The 17,482-nt window shown below is 30.6% G+C and overlaps 1 protein-coding gene across 1 annotated transcript in view; it reads left to right on the top strand.

Moving 5' to 3' along the window:
* Window positions 1-17,482, top strand: part of LOC117176969 (alpha-tocopherol transfer protein-like) — a 30,238-nt gene that overhangs the window by 9,240 nt on the left and 3,516 nt on the right. The window contains exons 2-6 of the mRNA XM_033367398.1: window positions 3,505-3,723; window positions 9,982-10,141; window positions 10,226-10,287; window positions 10,788-10,981; window positions 14,671-14,884. Of these exons, the coding sequence (XP_033223289.1) occupies window positions 3,549-3,723; window positions 9,982-10,141; window positions 10,226-10,287; window positions 10,788-10,981; window positions 14,671-14,884 (805 nt within the window). The 5' untranslated portion in view covers window positions 3,505-3,548. The remainder of the gene's footprint in view (window positions 1-3,504; window positions 3,724-9,981; window positions 10,142-10,225; window positions 10,288-10,787; window positions 10,982-14,670; window positions 14,885-17,482) is intronic.

Below are 17,482 nucleotides of genomic sequence, written 5' to 3'. Positions count from 1 at the left end.
TAAAACCTAGCGGGTTGAACACAAACGTGCAGCGCGATGTGATTGAATTTCGCACGGGCGAGCTCCGCAGTGTATCGTACTAGCGAAAGTATACACTGCGGACAAACATGGTTTTTCATTCGGATTAAAAAAACATTCAATTAATATTAACTTTTGATATATTTTTTGATACTGTATTCAACGCTAGACCTTTCTGAACAGAACTAAAAAAAAAAAAATTTTGATAAGTTGAAAAATGGCTGTTCAGCGGCGATTCAAGTTTTGAAAAACATGGATTTTTCGATTCAAAAATCATCAGTTTTTATTTTTTTTTAACGGAAACTATAATGTTTACGAAAAAAGTTTAAACGGGTACATGCATTCATTTTTAAAAAGCTTTCGAGCAGTATTTTTCATTTTTCCAAATTCGGACTTTTGATTTTGACTCGTAATGTCACCGCACAGACAATACTTTTACGCGTTTTCGAGCGCTCAGCGAGTTATTGCATCCAGGGGCTCAATTGCGTCTTAAGTAATTACTTGTAATTGATATTCGATACCTCAAATATTGCGTAGTCCGACCCACTTTCTGCAGTCCGGATTTACAAAAGTGTAATCCAAATTGAAAAACTGTGTAATGAAAAAAATGTATTTTCTTACACGGACTTCTCATCAGAATTGGGATTTTTTAAATCTCATCAATATTGCTATTGAATTGGCTAAAACGTTATTTGCGAATGAAGAACAATCCAAGATATCTTAAGGTATTTTTTGTAGAAGCTTTCAAATGAGCAAACTTTGGCGTGATTATTTTGTTCCATCTCTCGTTTGTAAGAAAAAATCGTCCAAATAATTGTTTGTCCCTTACTAGAGTCACAGGATTTCTTCCTGATAGAAGTAAAATTTAACAATAAAATTACAAAAAATTGGACTATTTGAATTGAGCAAGAAGTTATAGAGTTTTAAAGAAAGAATTAGTGTTTCCTTGAGAAACAAAGTTCAAAATTAAAATATTCACAACATCGCACAAAATTTTTTTATCTCAAATCGGTGTAATACGTGACGCCTCATTTTATCTTAAAAACATGTTTTATCGCCAAGAGATTCTACGACTTGAAGTGTACCCATCTATCTGAATTGAAAATTTGAAATGGATTCGGTCATCTATAATTTGAAATAAAACAGGCTTGTATATGAATTAATTTTCAGACGGTTTTTAGGTGGAATAGAAATGTGTTTCCTTGAGAAACTATAATCAGTCAAACCGGTTCAAATGGGTAATTCCATTCTTTGAAAAACAACATTCTATTGCAAAGAAATTTTTTCTTGGTATAGATAGAAAGAATATTTTTTGAAGAAACTTGAGTCCAAAATATGTAAAGAAAGGAAGAAAACATGATAACCTTTATAAAATGTAATCTTTGCTTAAAATTGATGAATTGCAGTAATCGAAAACCTAAAATTTCAACATCCTAGTCAACTACACAAAATAAAAAAATATTGTTGAATAACTTAATTAATTTTGTTAATCATGCTTTCTCATCATAATCTCTTAATTCAAATGGCTAGTTTTCTTATTTGCATTTTTGATGAATTATTCAAAGTTTTCCTTCGACATTTTGTTTCTATTTTATTCGAATTTCTGAACGAATTTAAATCTATTTATGATATTTCTTCATCAAATTAAAATTTCATGCTTCACTTTGTTTTTCGATAAATCTGCTTTACTAGTTAAACGAATGCTTTTCTTTTTCTTCCTTCATGTTTCTCTTCATCATTTTCATAAAAATTATCATGTTTTTCTACTAGGCAACTCATTTGTTTAGTATCGTAAAATCCTGAAAGTCTGCATTTTGATTTTGAGCTGTGCCAAAAATTAAATCTTTGTTAACACCATTGAATCTATTTTGAATGGGAAAACTTTAGAGCTGTCTCATCTTTGGGAAGTCCGCAGGAAATGTCTTTTTGTCTACTTTTTTTTATTTGGCAATTTTAGTGCTGAATGATGTTTTTATTTCTTCATCACATCAGGATTACGTGCTTCTCTTTGTTTTCTGATAAATCCGTTATTTTGGTTTTGAAGAAAGTTGGTTAATAGTTTTCTTCTTTCTTTGAAGAATTCATTCGTTCAATATCAGATCCTGATAATGTTCAAGGATTTGTCTGGTTCTCTTTTCCATGGTTCTCCCATCATTATCCTCAAAATCATCACCATCATCTTTTTTTGGTAATTTTTTTAGATCAAGCTAGGTCTTGGTTCTATTCTTCTTCTGAGGAACTCATTCATAAAGTTGAAGACATTTTCTAATTCACTTTTTCTTTTTTATCTTTCACTTCATCTACTATACCGGAAATTGAATCTTTGTTAACGCTGTTTACTTATTCCGTCACATCTGTTTGAATTGGGAAAACACTTTACTGTAAAAACAAAGCATTATCTCAGGGCTAGTATCAGGTATTACTAAAAGAAGAGTGATACTATAATAAAACCACTCGTGGGAACCCAGCTTCATTTGTTTTATATTGAAAATGACAGCAAGAACATTGAACAAGAATATTGATGGTGCATCATTCGCTGTTTTCCTTTCCCTTTTTGTAATCGATTTAATATTCCTTTAAACGGTGTCTCCATTCATTTTATTTCAAGTTTTCTTCCCAATAAGTACTGCCCTAATCGTCCAACTGACCAGACAAAAGGCAAAAATTTTTTTTTCATCTGTTCCATAATGAAATTCTGATGGATTTGAGGTTCGCGAAATATAGGATGGATGTCCTTCTGGTGAGGTAGAGAATAAAGAACAAAGATGGGTTAATAACCCAGCCACTCCTTATGTAAGCGGAGAGAGAAAGTTATTGCAAAACACTCACACATGCACCTGACTTAAACTCACTTACTCTTACCAGCATGAAGCTGGTACCTTGGCTAAATAACTGCGTGTTATTTGTTATATCATAGCACAGGCAACCGATTACTGTGGTCCAGAAATTTTATTAGTATATTACGCAATTTACCAGATCCGCATTAAATAATATTGCAACATACTGAATGACTAATCTCTATACATAGAAATGCGATCAGCAAAATTTTTGACTTGTTATACTAACACGTAACACCTAGTAGATTGTAGAAACGAGGTCACCAGGTCGGTCATCGACAGCTCATATGAAAATGAAAGTGAAATTAGTTTCGTTCTTTTGAAGTCAATTATTATTATTGCAGGGCTTTGATTCACTTTAGGGATCAAAAATAGTGCAATCAGTGGTATTTTTGAAAAAAAAGTAGCAGAATAATGTAAATAAACAATATGTGATAAGATGGTGAATCCAAACCCTGTTATAGTTACTCAAATACAGGATTATTATAGTTACAGTTTAATTTGATTTTAGATTTTACAAATACACTTAACTCCCGATATAAGACCCTCCGGCTTAAAAAATTCCCAATAAATCGGCCTTCTATCGGGAGTTGAGTGTAAGCCGCATTTCTAGGCAAATAGAACTCAAGCGAACTTTTTACTATTTCAGAACTAAATTCATAACTGAATCAGAAGATTTTATTTGAAAAAAAAATGGGTGCCGTCGAATGGGTAACTGAAGAGGAGACTTACGACTGTACTTTGTCGGAGGAAACACAAAAAATAGCGAAGGATGAATTGAGGGAGGATAAAAACACGAGAGATCAAGCCCTGGCTCAAATTAAGAACTGGATCAAGCTTAATCCACGAATCGAAAATTCCAGATTGGGTGAGTAATTAAATAAAATTTTATAAATAATAGTTATTTTTCATTCTTTCCCAGTCCAGGTCATTCTGATTATGATAATTTTCACTTCGGAATGGGATTTGAGCCTACAATGAAAGAATAGTTAGTTGGGCCAACTATTCAGTTTGTAATATAGGGTACTGCCATTTTATTAGTTGGGACTACCATTTACTTAGTTGCTGTTACTAACTGAATAGTCACTGCAACTAATGGAATTGTTGTATCCACTAATAAAATAGCAGTGTCAACTAATAAATTAATAGTACAGTAAAAAAGAAACTTTTACCAAATATTTTTAGAAAATTCTAAAAAAATGGTGGACTTATGAGAATTTGAGTTTTTGAACAAATTTTTTTTAAAGTCATATTATTCTAAATTCTAAATTCAAACTTGGGGCGTGGAAAATTAAACAATTTCAAACTTTGTGTAAAATTATAATTTGAAAATTAATCTAAAGACCACAACATCCACAACCGTCAAATTGATTTATTTATTTAAATTATCTACGAAAACCTTGATTTAAAAAACGAGTTTAATTATCTTTTTATGACTAAGACATGAAATTCTTTGCGTCAATTGTTAATTGCTCGAGAAGACTTTGTTATTTTTTCTGCTAATTTCCGGGATGGTGATTTGACCTCTGATGGAGTCGACGTCATCTGATCACGGCAATTTTAATGTCAGAATGGGATTTGACTAAAATTTAAGATATATAATTGTTTAATAATGAAAAAAATGCCACCAAACATTTTTCAAAAATTCGAAAAAATTGGCGGTTTTATGGGACTTTGAGCTTTTGGGTAACTTGGAAAAAAATATCCTTTGTTCTAAATGACTGACTTAATTTTTTGATGTGTCAATTCAAATTTAAAGCGTTACACATTAACATATATTTTTTTAAAATTGAAATTACGAATTTTTGATTTTTACTATATTAAAATTTATTTAAGTTGAAGGGGATCAGATAGTTTATTTTCAACATATTTCTTACGAAATAAAATTTTTGTTAAGTAGCAATCTTCTTTTAATGGCAAAGAGGGAATTTTTAGACATTTAAGTTGTTTGTGAATTTGAATGAATTTTTTTTTAACTTTTACAATTTGATTGATATTTTTATTGAGTTGCATGAAAGAAAATTTTTGGTTATAATTTTATTCCGAACTGAAACAGATTTTTTTTTTTTAATAATAACATGAAATTTTCCTTTCTTACAACTCAACAAAAATGTTAAAAATATTCCTTTAAAAATTAAACGCGAAAATTTCCTCCCTTCAAATTTAATAAAAATGTTAAAAATGAAAAGTTTCTCTTTGTTGATTCAAAAAAATATTATAAATAAAAAATTCTTCCTCTTCATGTGAAGGAAAATGTCTAAATTAAAAAAGCTGACCCTCTTAAATTCAATAAAAATATAAATCAAAGTGTAGAAATTAAAAAAATGTCTTATTCTAATTATGAAAAAAATTAAATACAAAAATTTGCTCCCTTCCAATTGAATACAAAATATTATGAATAACAAATTTTATTCTTCCTAATCAGAATAAGATTGACAGTAAAAAATTCTTGTCTTTCATAAGAAGAATGTTGAAAATAAAGAATCTAACCACCTTCAACTTAATTAATTTATCACCCAATATTTAAAAAATAAAAAAATTCTTTCTTCAAATTTAGAAGAAAAAAAAAATTTCAACAGCGAAAGAATTTTAAATCAAACTCATTAAAAATTGAATAAATTTACGTCATATTAAATGAGTGACATTTAAAGTGTTTGGAAAGGTTTTGTATACTAAAAACATTAAAACTTATAGTATTAGCAGAGTAATAAATTACAAACATAGATGATAGTTGACCAAATAAACCCCCATACATTGAAGGGGTTTTAATATTTAATTTTAATCATTAAAAATGTTATAAATTTAATTTTTAAAATTTTAATGACTTGAAAAAACTTTGTTAACCAGGAAAAGGTTAAATTTTTTTGTTCTTTTTAGAGTTCACTCTAAAATTCCGCCGAGTTTAAAAAAATGGCTAAGATTTTTTTTTAACCTACTTTTCAGTGTTTTTTTTTTTTTGCAATTTTATGTCTTTTAATATTTTTTTAAATAATTTAAAAAACACTCATTATTTAAAATTTTCTTATTATGCATTTTCAATATGTTTATTTTTTAAATATTAAAAATAAAAATCCAGCTAGTATTAAATAAAATGTTTCAATTTGTTTATTTATCTAATGATAAATTAAACTTTCATCGGGGCTTTAAATAATTTTTTAAATAGACTGATCAATATCCTAAGATTCCGCTTGGTCATTAATAAGTTTTAAAAATTCATAATTGTAAGATCCATTTCTACAGGATCTGTTCTTTTTTATTGGTCACTATTGTTTTTTAATATTCTTTTTGAAAGTTTTCGTCTTTTAGACATTTTTCGACTAATTTTAAAAACACTTAATATTTAAAAAAATTTTATTAAGGTTTTTCAATATATTTTAAAAATAAAAAATAAAAATTCAACTAGTATTAAATACAATGTTTTTTTTTTGTATTTCTGTAATTAAAAATTAAGTCTTCATCGGGTTTTTAAGTTAATAATTTTTTTAAATGTTTACATAAAAGTATTATAACCTGTCTAAAATTTGAAATAGACTGATCGATATCCTGAGGTTCCGCGGGGTTAAAAAAAGTTAAAAAAAATAAATAGTTGTCCGATTTTTGTAGCGCATGCTCATACAATTAAATCTTTATCGAATGTTTTTGAAATTTTAAAATAAAAGTTTTAAAACATGTCCAAAATTTGAAAAAGATTGATCAATGTCCTGAGGTTCCCTGGGGCTAAAATAAGTTTAAAAAATTCATATTTCTCCAAGTTTTGAAAAAATCGCTAATATTAATTTTTTCGTTATGAAAAAATAAAAAAATCTCTAGAAATTGGACTGGAAACTGGAAAGATTGGAACTTAGAAACATGCTACATCCGCCTTGATCAACCGGAATGGAACGTTGCCCTTTGTATAATGATGTACAATATTCAAGGTCACTTTCGATTTCTTCAGTGGTCTCGAAACCTTGTCAAAAAACCGGTCTCGTCTTGAGGGGGTCCTCTTGACCATCCAGATTAGCCTTGGATTAGGTTATTTCTGAAGATTAAAAATATGGTCAGGGTCAGTGTAAAAATGCAAATTACAAACTTCAATAAAGATAATTAATTTGAACTGATGCATAGGCAGATCACAGAATCGCTTAGCGACAAAATACGTCGTTTTTTAAAATTAAATCAATCGATGCGTATTTCCCCGATTTTAATAACAAAAATAAATTTTTACGCAGTTAGGAGTATTTTAATTCAGTGTTGTTTAAAAAATGATTTTTTTAAATTCCCTCATTTGTCCTTGACCAATTTTTTATTTTCCTTCAACAATAACATTCAAAAACCAATTTTTTAATATTGTAACATTTTTAAGATTCAATCTTTTATAAAAGGAACAAAAATATTTCTAATTAGAATGTATACATTTCAAATTTATTTATTTACACCAAAAAGATGATTTTTCTTCCATGAAAGATTAATTTTCAATCTGAAAGGACGAAAGTTTCTACTAAGGAGATTAATTTTATATCGAAAGGATGAATTTTCTACAAATTAGATGAACTTTCAAACAAATAGTAGAATATTCAACAAAAAAATATCAATTTTCAAACAAAAATTAGACAAATTAATTTTTAATACAAAAAAATTCATTATCAACAACAAGAAAACAAGTTTTCATCAAAATAATTAAATTTTCATTCATAGGGGTGAATTTTCTACTTAACTAATGAATTTTTAACTGGAATAGTTGAATTTTAAGTTAAAAAAATTAATATTCAACCAAAGAGATGAATTTTTATTTAAAATGTTGAATCTTTAACAAAAAAGTGTGTTTTTTTTTAACAAAGTGATTTAACCAAATAGTTCAATTTTGAATCAAAAAAGACTAATTTCCAAAGAAAGATTTGAATTATCAACAAAAAAATATGAATTTTCAACAAAAAGTTAATTTTCAACAAATAGTTAATTTTTTACCAAAATAAATGAATTTTTCGGCCAAATAGTTCATCTAAAAAAGAGCAATTTTCAACACAAAGTAGAAAGGTGAATTTTCAACTAAAAAAAATTAACTTTAAACATAAAGAAATGAATTTTCAACAAAATAGTTAAATTTTTAATCAAAGAAAAAAATGGCAACTAAAGCGATAAATTTACAACTAGAATAGTTGAATCTTCTTCTAAAAAACGCCAAAATATAAAATTTTTTACAGAAAATTATTTTTCTACTAAAATAGTTGAATATTCATCCAGATAGTTGGATTTTCAACTAAAAAATATCAATTTTCAACGGTAAATGAAAGAATTAAATTTTTAGTTACTATAAAAATTAATCATCAGGCAAAAAAATGTATTTTAAAATTAATAATTATGTCTTCAACCACAGTGATGTAGCTTAGTATACAAAAAATGGATTATAGTTTTGTGAATTTCTTTTTCAATTTTTTCCAGAATTTTATTGCAAAAAATGTTATTTCCATGGATTGTTTAACCGTCTCTAAAAAATTCCCGAAATTTCATGAATTATAAAATTCTTGAATCTAAAAATTCTATAAATTTTAAAAACTCGAATATTCAAATTCCGGAAAAGCGTAAATTCCCAAAATTATTGAAATACCGAATTTCTAAATTCCCGAAAGAATTAATAGTTCACAGAAGAAAAAATATCCTGGATAAAATTAATGATTATTCTGAAAACAAAAAAACTACACAAATTTCCTTTCTGAAATTTTCAAATTCAGGTTTTAAAATTTTAGGAATAAACATTTCCGGTAGTTTTATTTTTCTTCGCAAATTTTAAGTTTGATGCATCTTCATTTTACGAGATATTTTTGTTTCGGCAATTTATGTTTGAATATTTTTCCAATTTTATATTCCGTGATTTACTTAATATTAAATAGTTTTAAATTTGTTATATTCGGGAATTTTATAATTTGGAGATTTTCCTGTAATTTTTCAATATGCGAATTTTAAATTGTCGGCAATTCTATAAATTCGGGAGTTTGGCAATGTCGAAAATTTCATTTTTCGGAATTTTTCAGTCGTTCCAAATTTCTATAAAAATTAATGAAAATGTATATGATTATATACAGTTTTCTTCGCTAAATTCCTGTACAGGAATCTCGGAGAATCCTGAAAATGTTGCTGTACACTAATCTACAAACAAAGCCTGTGCAGGAACCTATACTCTACCCTTAAAAGGTTCCTGTGCCGGTACAGATACTATTGCAGGATCATCTACATTTCCCTACGCTAAATTCCTGTATAGAAACCTTGAAAGATCCTGGACACGTTGCTGGACACAAACCTTCAAAGGAACCTGTACAGGAACCTATACTCGATCATCAAAGGTTCTTTTGTCGGTACAGGTTCCATTTTAGGATCATGTACTGTTTTCTTCGCTAAATTCCTGCAAAGAAACCTTGGAGGATCCTGAAAATGTTGCTCCACATGAACCTTCAAAGACACATGTACATGGACATGTTGCTAGTACAGGAACCGATACTCAATCATCAAAGGTTCCTTTGTCGGTACAGGTTTCATTTCAGAATTTTGTACAGTTTTCTTCGTTAAATTCCTGTACAGGAATCTCGGAGGATCCTGAAAATGTTGCTGCACACTAACCTACAAAGAAGCCTGTGCAGGAACCTATACTCTACCATTAAAAGGTTCCTTTGTCGGTACAGGTGCCATTGCAGGACCATGTACATTTTCTTTCGTCAAATTTCTGTATAGGAATCTCGAAAGATCCTGGACACGTTGCTGGACATAAACCACGCAAAGGAACCTGTGCAGGAACCTATACTCGATCATTCTAAGGTTCCTTTGTCGGTGCAAGTTTAATTGCAGGATCTTGTAGAGTTTACATCACCAAATTCCTGGACAGGAACAATCACGATTACCTTTGCAGGTTTTTGTGCAGGCTCATGTCCAGAAACATTACCAGGATTTTCCGAGGTTCCTGTACATGATTTTTCAGCTGGGTTTGGCTGAATTGACCAAATTTGACCTGAAAACACTTGAAAAAACCTTAAGTCAAGTAATTTTCTTTTTAATTTCATAACTACCAGGTTTTCCAGGTCTTCCAGGCCGTATATTAACCCTGAATTAGTTTTCTCATGTTTCAGAAAAGTCAATTTTAATTTTAAAATTTCAGATGGACGATTTTTGCTGCGATTCTTACGATGCAAAAAATTCAACGTACCCATGACTCAGGAGGCCGTCGAAAGATATCTTCTTTTGCGTCAAGTTTATCACCCAGCATTCAACAATTTGGATATTACCGAAAACACAATGGAAGAATTACTTGCTTTAGGGTAAGATTGAAAAACCATCATGCCAATTAATTAAAAAAGAAAAAAAACGACAAACAAGATACTAACTATTTTTAAAATCTTCAGATACCTTTTCGCGGTTCCTGGACGTGATGTTAAGGGCCGTCGTGTGATTGTCGCTAGACCCGGTAAAAAAATCGGCACTACGATTCGAAAATACTCAAATGAAAATTTTTGAGTAACTAAAAATCTCGTGCTTGAAAAAAAATTCTGCAATTTTAGGAATTTAATAGTGAAGACATGAGTGAAAAATTATGATTAGTCTAGCAAATTCGTCATTATGCAATCAATATTTTTTTACTTTATTAATTTGTAACTGTATAAAATGTTAGTGGGACCAGGGCTTCAAGGCCCTACTTTAATTTGAACCAGGGCACTAGAACCCTCCTTTCACTTACATTCTCAGTTAAAAATTAATAAAATTGCATTATTTAAACAAACTAAAAACTAAAAAGAGCCAGAGAGCGATTCTTTGATAGCTTTGACCTAGATTCTTGAAAAATTCAGCCAGATATATTTAGTTTAAAAATTAGAAGCTGGAAAAAGTGAAAAATGAAATCGTTTTTCCACTCACGTCTTCAACAAATAAATGTAAGATTTATTTAAAAAGCTTACCATCTTTTCTCAGGAGTTTTTGATCCGTACAAATATACAAATGCTGACATGTGCAAAATCCACGCCATCACATATGAGTCCTTGATGGAAGATGAAGAAAGTCAGGTTCGGGGTTTCGTTCATTTCGCAGATGGTGCAGGTGTCAGCTTTCCCCACTTAACCCTCTTCACTCCAAAAGAAGCAGTCCGTATCGTTAAAAATGGCGAAGTAAGAAATTCTAGATTTTTTTTAAAAATAAAATTATTAATGATACTAAGCCTCTCAAATTTAAACTGCAGCAAATAAAAATACATATTTTACCATTATAAATTTTCTACATAGCTAGCGCGAGCTGTACTAAAAATCAGTGATGACTTTGAAAGACAATAACTCGGTCAAAAGAAGGCTAGACATTTTTTCCTTTAATTTTTAGAAAGTTTATCGAATTCTAAATCGAATAGTCTCTTAGAAATATTTTGAAATTTTTTACGCGGATATATCACGTGGGAAGTTTAAAAAAAATCAAGATTTTCTTAAATTGTGTATCCCAGCTTCATTTCGTGATAGGACCTAGAAAAATTGTAGAAAAAATCGGAAATTTAGAGGACGCAATTCTAAAAATCTTATCCTCAATTTGAGCCAAGAAAACTTAAAAAACCTTAAAATGTTCTTAAGTTATGACCAAAATTGTGTCAGCATTTCTGCTTTAAGTAGTGCGTCCGGGTTTGTAGCCGGAAGATTGCACGCTCGATTCTCGCCACTTAAACTTTTTTCCAATTTTTGTTTTGCCTCTTATTTTTTTAAAAGTTTTATTTTTTAATTTCCTTCTAAATTTATTAAAATTTATGCGAGAATCAACATTTTCAATGCTTTCTTTCAATGAAAAACTCGCTTTCTCGAACTTTTTTCACAAGAAATTTATTTTCTATGGACTTTATTAATTTGATCATTTTTCTTTTAATTTTTATAAATATTTTAAAATGAGAATATGTACAAAAAATTAAATTTGAATACAATTTCATTCACTTTTATTCTCTTAATTTAGCATTCAAGTTCTTATTCATTATAAATTAATTAATTGTTTAAAAAGTTTTCTTGAAAGAAAAACTAAAATCATAAGAAGAAACTAGGTTTTTATTGAAAAAAAGCAGTTAAAATGATATTCAGCAATTAATTTTATTATTAAAAAAAGCTAAACATGTGATTCTTATGGGGTTTTAACCACTTCTGTTTAGAAAAAAGTGAATACTATTTAAATAAACGAGGAGATCCTTCTGAACTTCCGAAAATTTCTTAAATTTATTCTACAGGTATAAAAATTAAATAAAAATATTTTTTTTAGTGATTTAGTTAACAAGTAAGAATAGAAAATTGAAAATGGTACACTAAATTACTGCTAAAGACAGTAATTCTTTTTTAATGAACTTCCTTGCATTCGGATAGATTAAAATTGATTTTGAAAACATTACAAATTTTTCACCTGATTGAGTTTAAATGAGATTAATACGCCACAGTTTTATTTTTTTAAACAAAACTTGTGTACTTGGTAACAGCAGTTTGAAAATCACTCAAAATGGTTCAATTCACGCGAATTTTAACTAAAAAAATTATTTTATTGCAAATATAAGATGATGGCGTGCTGCTCTAATTTTAATTAAATTAATTTTAGGTAAGATATTTTTAATCTTTTTAAAAATAAATGTAAATCTAGTTGAATCCGAAAAAGTAATTTTTTCTTCAGTAAAATAGAATTCATGTATTCAACAGGAATTTTTTCATCATTTTCAATTTTATTAGTCCATTCTGTACTCTTCGTGCTGGTGCCCCTTTTTCAGCTCCACAAATCCTCATACATAATCATAGGTGTCCTCCTCCTCCTCCTCCTAGTGCACCTTTTCCAATTTTATTAGTCTACAAATTAATTCGTTGCCTATATTTTGATGCCTTGTAATTCGTGTCCAAACTTCAATCGTGTGCTTCTCGTCCATGTGCCCCTTTTTCAGCTCCCCAAATCCTCATACATAATCGTAAGTGTCCTCCGTCTCCTCCTCCTCCTCTTCCTCCTCCTCCTCCTCCTCCTCCTAGTGCACCTTTTCTAATTTTATTAGTCTACAAATTAATTCGTTGCCTATGTTTTGATGCCTTGTAATTCGTGTCCAAACTTAAATCGTGTGCTCCTCGTCCATGTGCCCCTTTTTCAGCTCCCCACATCCTCATACATAATCATAAGTGTCCTCCGTCTCCTCCTCTTCCTCCTCCTCCTAGTGCACCCTTTCCAGCTCGTGAAGTCCCCAAACATAATCAGTATCCTGCTCGTCCTGGTGCACCTTTTACAGCTCAACGAAACCTCATACACAATCTTAAGTGTCCTCCTCCTCCTCTTCCTCCTAGTCCACCTTTTCCAGCTCGTCAATTTCTCAGGCATAATCAGTGCCCTCCTCGTCCTGATGCCCCATTTACAACTCACCGAACCCCCATACATAATCATGAGTGTCCTCCTCCTCGTCCTGGTGCCCCCTTTCAGCTCTCCAGAGTTTCTGAAATAATATATTTTCCCATTAGCCTGATGCCCTTTTTTCATCTATCAAAACCCTCACATACAACCACGAGCGCTCTCACCAATCATGTGCCCCTTTTTAGCTCTTCTAGTCCCCAGACATGATTATAAGCATTCTCCTCAAACTATTCCAGCTCTTGAAGTCCCCAGACATAATAATAAGTGTTCTCCTCGTCCTTGTGCCTCTTTTCCAGCTCACGAACCTCACCAATAATCGTATCCTCAGTTTTTTTGTTGGGAAGTAATCGAATTAATTTGCATACCTAATATATGCTATCTAAAAGTGAAAAAAAATTTACTACCAATTTTTCAAACATAGAACAAATTTTAAAAAAATTTTAATTTCCCGGTACCAATAAAACTTTTTTTTCATTTTGAAAAGAAAAATCCAAATAGTTTCTTTCACTAAGAGAAAAAACATTTAAGGGGGAATTCGAGAAAAATTGAACTCTTAAATTTTAGGCGTCACCTTAATTTCCAATGAGGGTCGTCTATATATTACGTAAGGTTTTTTTGAGTGGATGGGAGATCCTGTTACGAGGGGTGAGGTGACAGGATTCGAAAAATGTTTCGTAATATTTTTTTAAACGTAATACTTTTCAAGAAAAAGAAACATAATACTGAACTGTCTATCCTTACGGAATTTCCCGTGAGACTATCCCCTTTCCAGCTTTTTCAGCACCCGGTGATAAAAAAAAATAAACATCAACTCTAATCAACACCAAGGGGTTTGAGAAATTATAAATATTCTTTATTGCTTCAAAAAGAATTGCAGATTTTGTATGTGTATATTTTTCGGCACTATTCGAACGGAAGAAACATACTATTTTTCGAAGTGAAAATATTTTTTGACTTAGTTCTTAGGTCAATTTAAAACATTAAAAAATGTTGTTATATTCCTCATAATAATACAAAGTTTTTTTAAACTTTTCACTCTTCTGTGGTGCCTAAAAGTGTTAATAAAAAAAATGCGAAAAAAAACGTTGAAAAAAGCGCTACCTAGTATAGGAAAGACTCCTTATTATTGGTTTCGAGACATTCATAATTCCTTTTTTTTTCATTGACCCAGGCAACATTTCGAATTATTATGTGAGTGCACCTACCAAGGCCATGCACGTAATACAATTTCGTAATATTCTCGACGAAGGAGAGCCTAATACGGGCTAAAACCAGTTTCCGCTTTCACCATTCGATCCAAGTCAATTAAGGTCACTCTTACGAACTGTAACAGTCGAGATTTAAAAATGGACCTACTGTAAAACATTACGATTTGATAGATGCGATTAGCTGTAATTAGAATTAGATAAGATAACAATTTAAAACAGAAAAATAAAATAATTAATATTTTTGCTTTATTTAGCGAACTGTCCCAATGAGACACAAAGAAGTTCACGCGATCAACGTCCATCCCTCGCTCAAGTTTGCCTTGGACTTTGGAATGTCCCTGATTTCCGAGAAGATCAGAAGTCGAGTTAAAATTTATACGAGTCTGGAAGATGCCAAAAATAACAAGATGGACACAAGCATGCTGCCCAAAGAATACGGTGGCACCATGCCCATGAAAGAAATGATTGGTAATAAAATTTAAAAAAAAACATCATTTTCACTAAGACGTATTTCACGACTTTTCCAGGTTTATTTTGGAAAAAATCCATGATCTATAAAGTCTCCAAAAATTGATTTCAAATCTGATTTCAGATTAACTCGGCGGATATACTGCAAGGAGGAAATGGGGATATCCCCAAGATATCTGGGATATTCGAATGTCCCAAGTAGGAGATATAAAAATGGTAATATCGTAGTTGGGATATTTAAGTGTCCCAGAAACGCCCTACAGATATCCCGGATAATTTAGAGGTATCCCAATTTCCGCCTTGTGGGATATCCCTAAGATATCCGGGATATTAAGATTTTTTAAGTAGAATGTTTAAAAATGGGAACATCCTACTTGGGACATTTAAATATCCCAGAAAATCCCAGACATGTCACTCAGATATCCTGGGGATATCCCAATTTTCGCCTTGCAGGATTTCCGAAGAATTATCCTCGGGGCATACCCAAGATATCTTGGATAATAAAGTGTTTCAAGTAGGATATATAAGAACTGTATCTTCTTAGGACATTTGAAGATCCTTGAAAAGTCCCTCAGATATCCCGGATATCCTGGGGATATCTTATTTCCACCTTGCAGGATATCCGAAGAATTATCAAATTTTCATACATTCAAATGTTTCAAGCAGGGTGTATCAAAAATTTAATATCCTACTTTGAACATTTAAGCGTCCCAGAAACTGCCCACAGATATCCTAGAGATATCCCAATTTCCGCCTTGTGGGATATCTCCAAGATATCCTGGATATTCAGATGTTTCAAGTAGGATGCATAAAAATTGTAATATCCTAATCGGGACAAGTAAATATCTCAGAAACGTCCCACAGATATCCCGGATTTCTCGGGGATATCTCTGGAATGTAACCATTTTTGTCTTGTCGGATATTGGACGAGTTATTCCTGGAAAATCTCAGAAACGTAGAACAGGTATCCCGGATATTCTGGAGATATCCAAATTCCCGCTTTTCAGGATATCTCCAAGATATCCCAATTCCCGCTTTTCAGGACATCTCCAAGATATCCTGGATATTCACATGTTTCAAGTAGGATGTAAAAAATGGTAATATCCTAATTGGGACATGTAAATATCTCATAAACGTGCCACAGATATCCCGGACATCTAGGGGATATCCCTGGGATATAACCATTTTTGTCTTGCCGGATATCGGACGAGTTATCCTTAAAATATCCCAGAAACGTCCCACAAATATCCCAGATATCCTGGAAATATCCCTATTTCCGCCTTGCAGGATATCCGAAGAATTATCATCGGGACATCCCCAAAATACCTTAGATAATAAAATGTCCCAAGTAGGATATACAAAAACTGTAATATTCTTCTTGGACATTTTACATTCGCGGAAAAATTCCTCAGATATCCCGGATATCCGGGGGATATCGCAACTTCCGCCTTGGAAGATATCCAGGATATCCCTAAGATATCTAGTATATTCGAATGTCCCAAGTAGGATATAAGAAAATTGTAATTTCCTACTTGGGAAATTTGAATATCCCATAAACGTCCCACAGATATCCAGTATATCCTGGAGATATCCCTGGGATATAAAAATTTTTTCTTGCAGGATATCGGACGAGTTATCCTTGAAATATCCCAGTAACATCCCACAGATATTCTGGAGATATCCCGGATACCCTAGGGATATCCTAATTTCCGCCTGGCATCATATCCAAAGAATTATCCCTGGGATATTTTAAAGTCAAAAAGATGAATTTTTAACAAAGCAGATCAATTTTTGACCAAAAAAGATAAATTAAAAAAAAAAAATTAAATTTTTTATCAAATATCTGTATTTTTAAACTACAAAGACCAAATTTTTAACGAGGAGGATTAATTTTCTAAAAAAGAGGATTTTTTAACTAAGTGAATGAATTTTCAGTAAAAAGAAAATCAATTAAAAAATATAAATTTGTAACTTACAATTAAATACTTGAATTTACAGTGAAAAAATGTATTTTCAATCAATATTAAACAAATTAACTTTTAACTAAAATTACCGCATATTCAAATGGATTCGTTAAATTTTTTAATTTGAAAAATAATAATGTTAAACAAAAAAAAACATTCTCAACCAAATAGTTAAATTTTCAACGAAAATGACGAATCTGCAACAGGTATATTTTAAATAAAAAATTCAATAGTAAATTTTCAATTGAAAACTTAAGTTTTAACAATAGCAAAAAAAATTTTCAAAATAATAATTCAGTTTTAAACCGAAGTGATATGTAATCATGTAAAATCATGAATCTTGAGCTAGAACAATTTATTTTTCCACCAAGAAGATTATTTCCTATTTCAAAAATATTAGAAGTCCAATTTTCACTTTATAAAATTACTTTTCAAAAACAAAAAACAAAACAAAATAATTTTTAACCTTTTGAATTAAAAAAAAATTTCAACAAAAGAGTAAAGTTTTCAAGCTAAAGGGTCGAGAGTTGTAAAAAAATTACTTTTAAGCCGGATAAATTTAATTTTCAGCAAGAAAGTTAATTTGGAATAAAGTTGAATAAATTTTCAACCAAATAGTTGAATTTTCAACTAC

This window comes from Belonocnema kinseyi, chromosome 7 (genome assembly GCF_010883055.1).
Source record: "Belonocnema kinseyi isolate 2016_QV_RU_SX_M_011 chromosome 7, B_treatae_v1, whole genome shotgun sequence".
In the NCBI taxonomy this organism is placed as follows: domain Eukaryota; kingdom Metazoa; phylum Arthropoda; class Insecta; order Hymenoptera; family Cynipidae; genus Belonocnema; species Belonocnema kinseyi.
The sequence above is the reverse complement of the archived record's forward strand: the minus strand, read 5'-3'. Positions and strand labels throughout refer to the sequence as shown.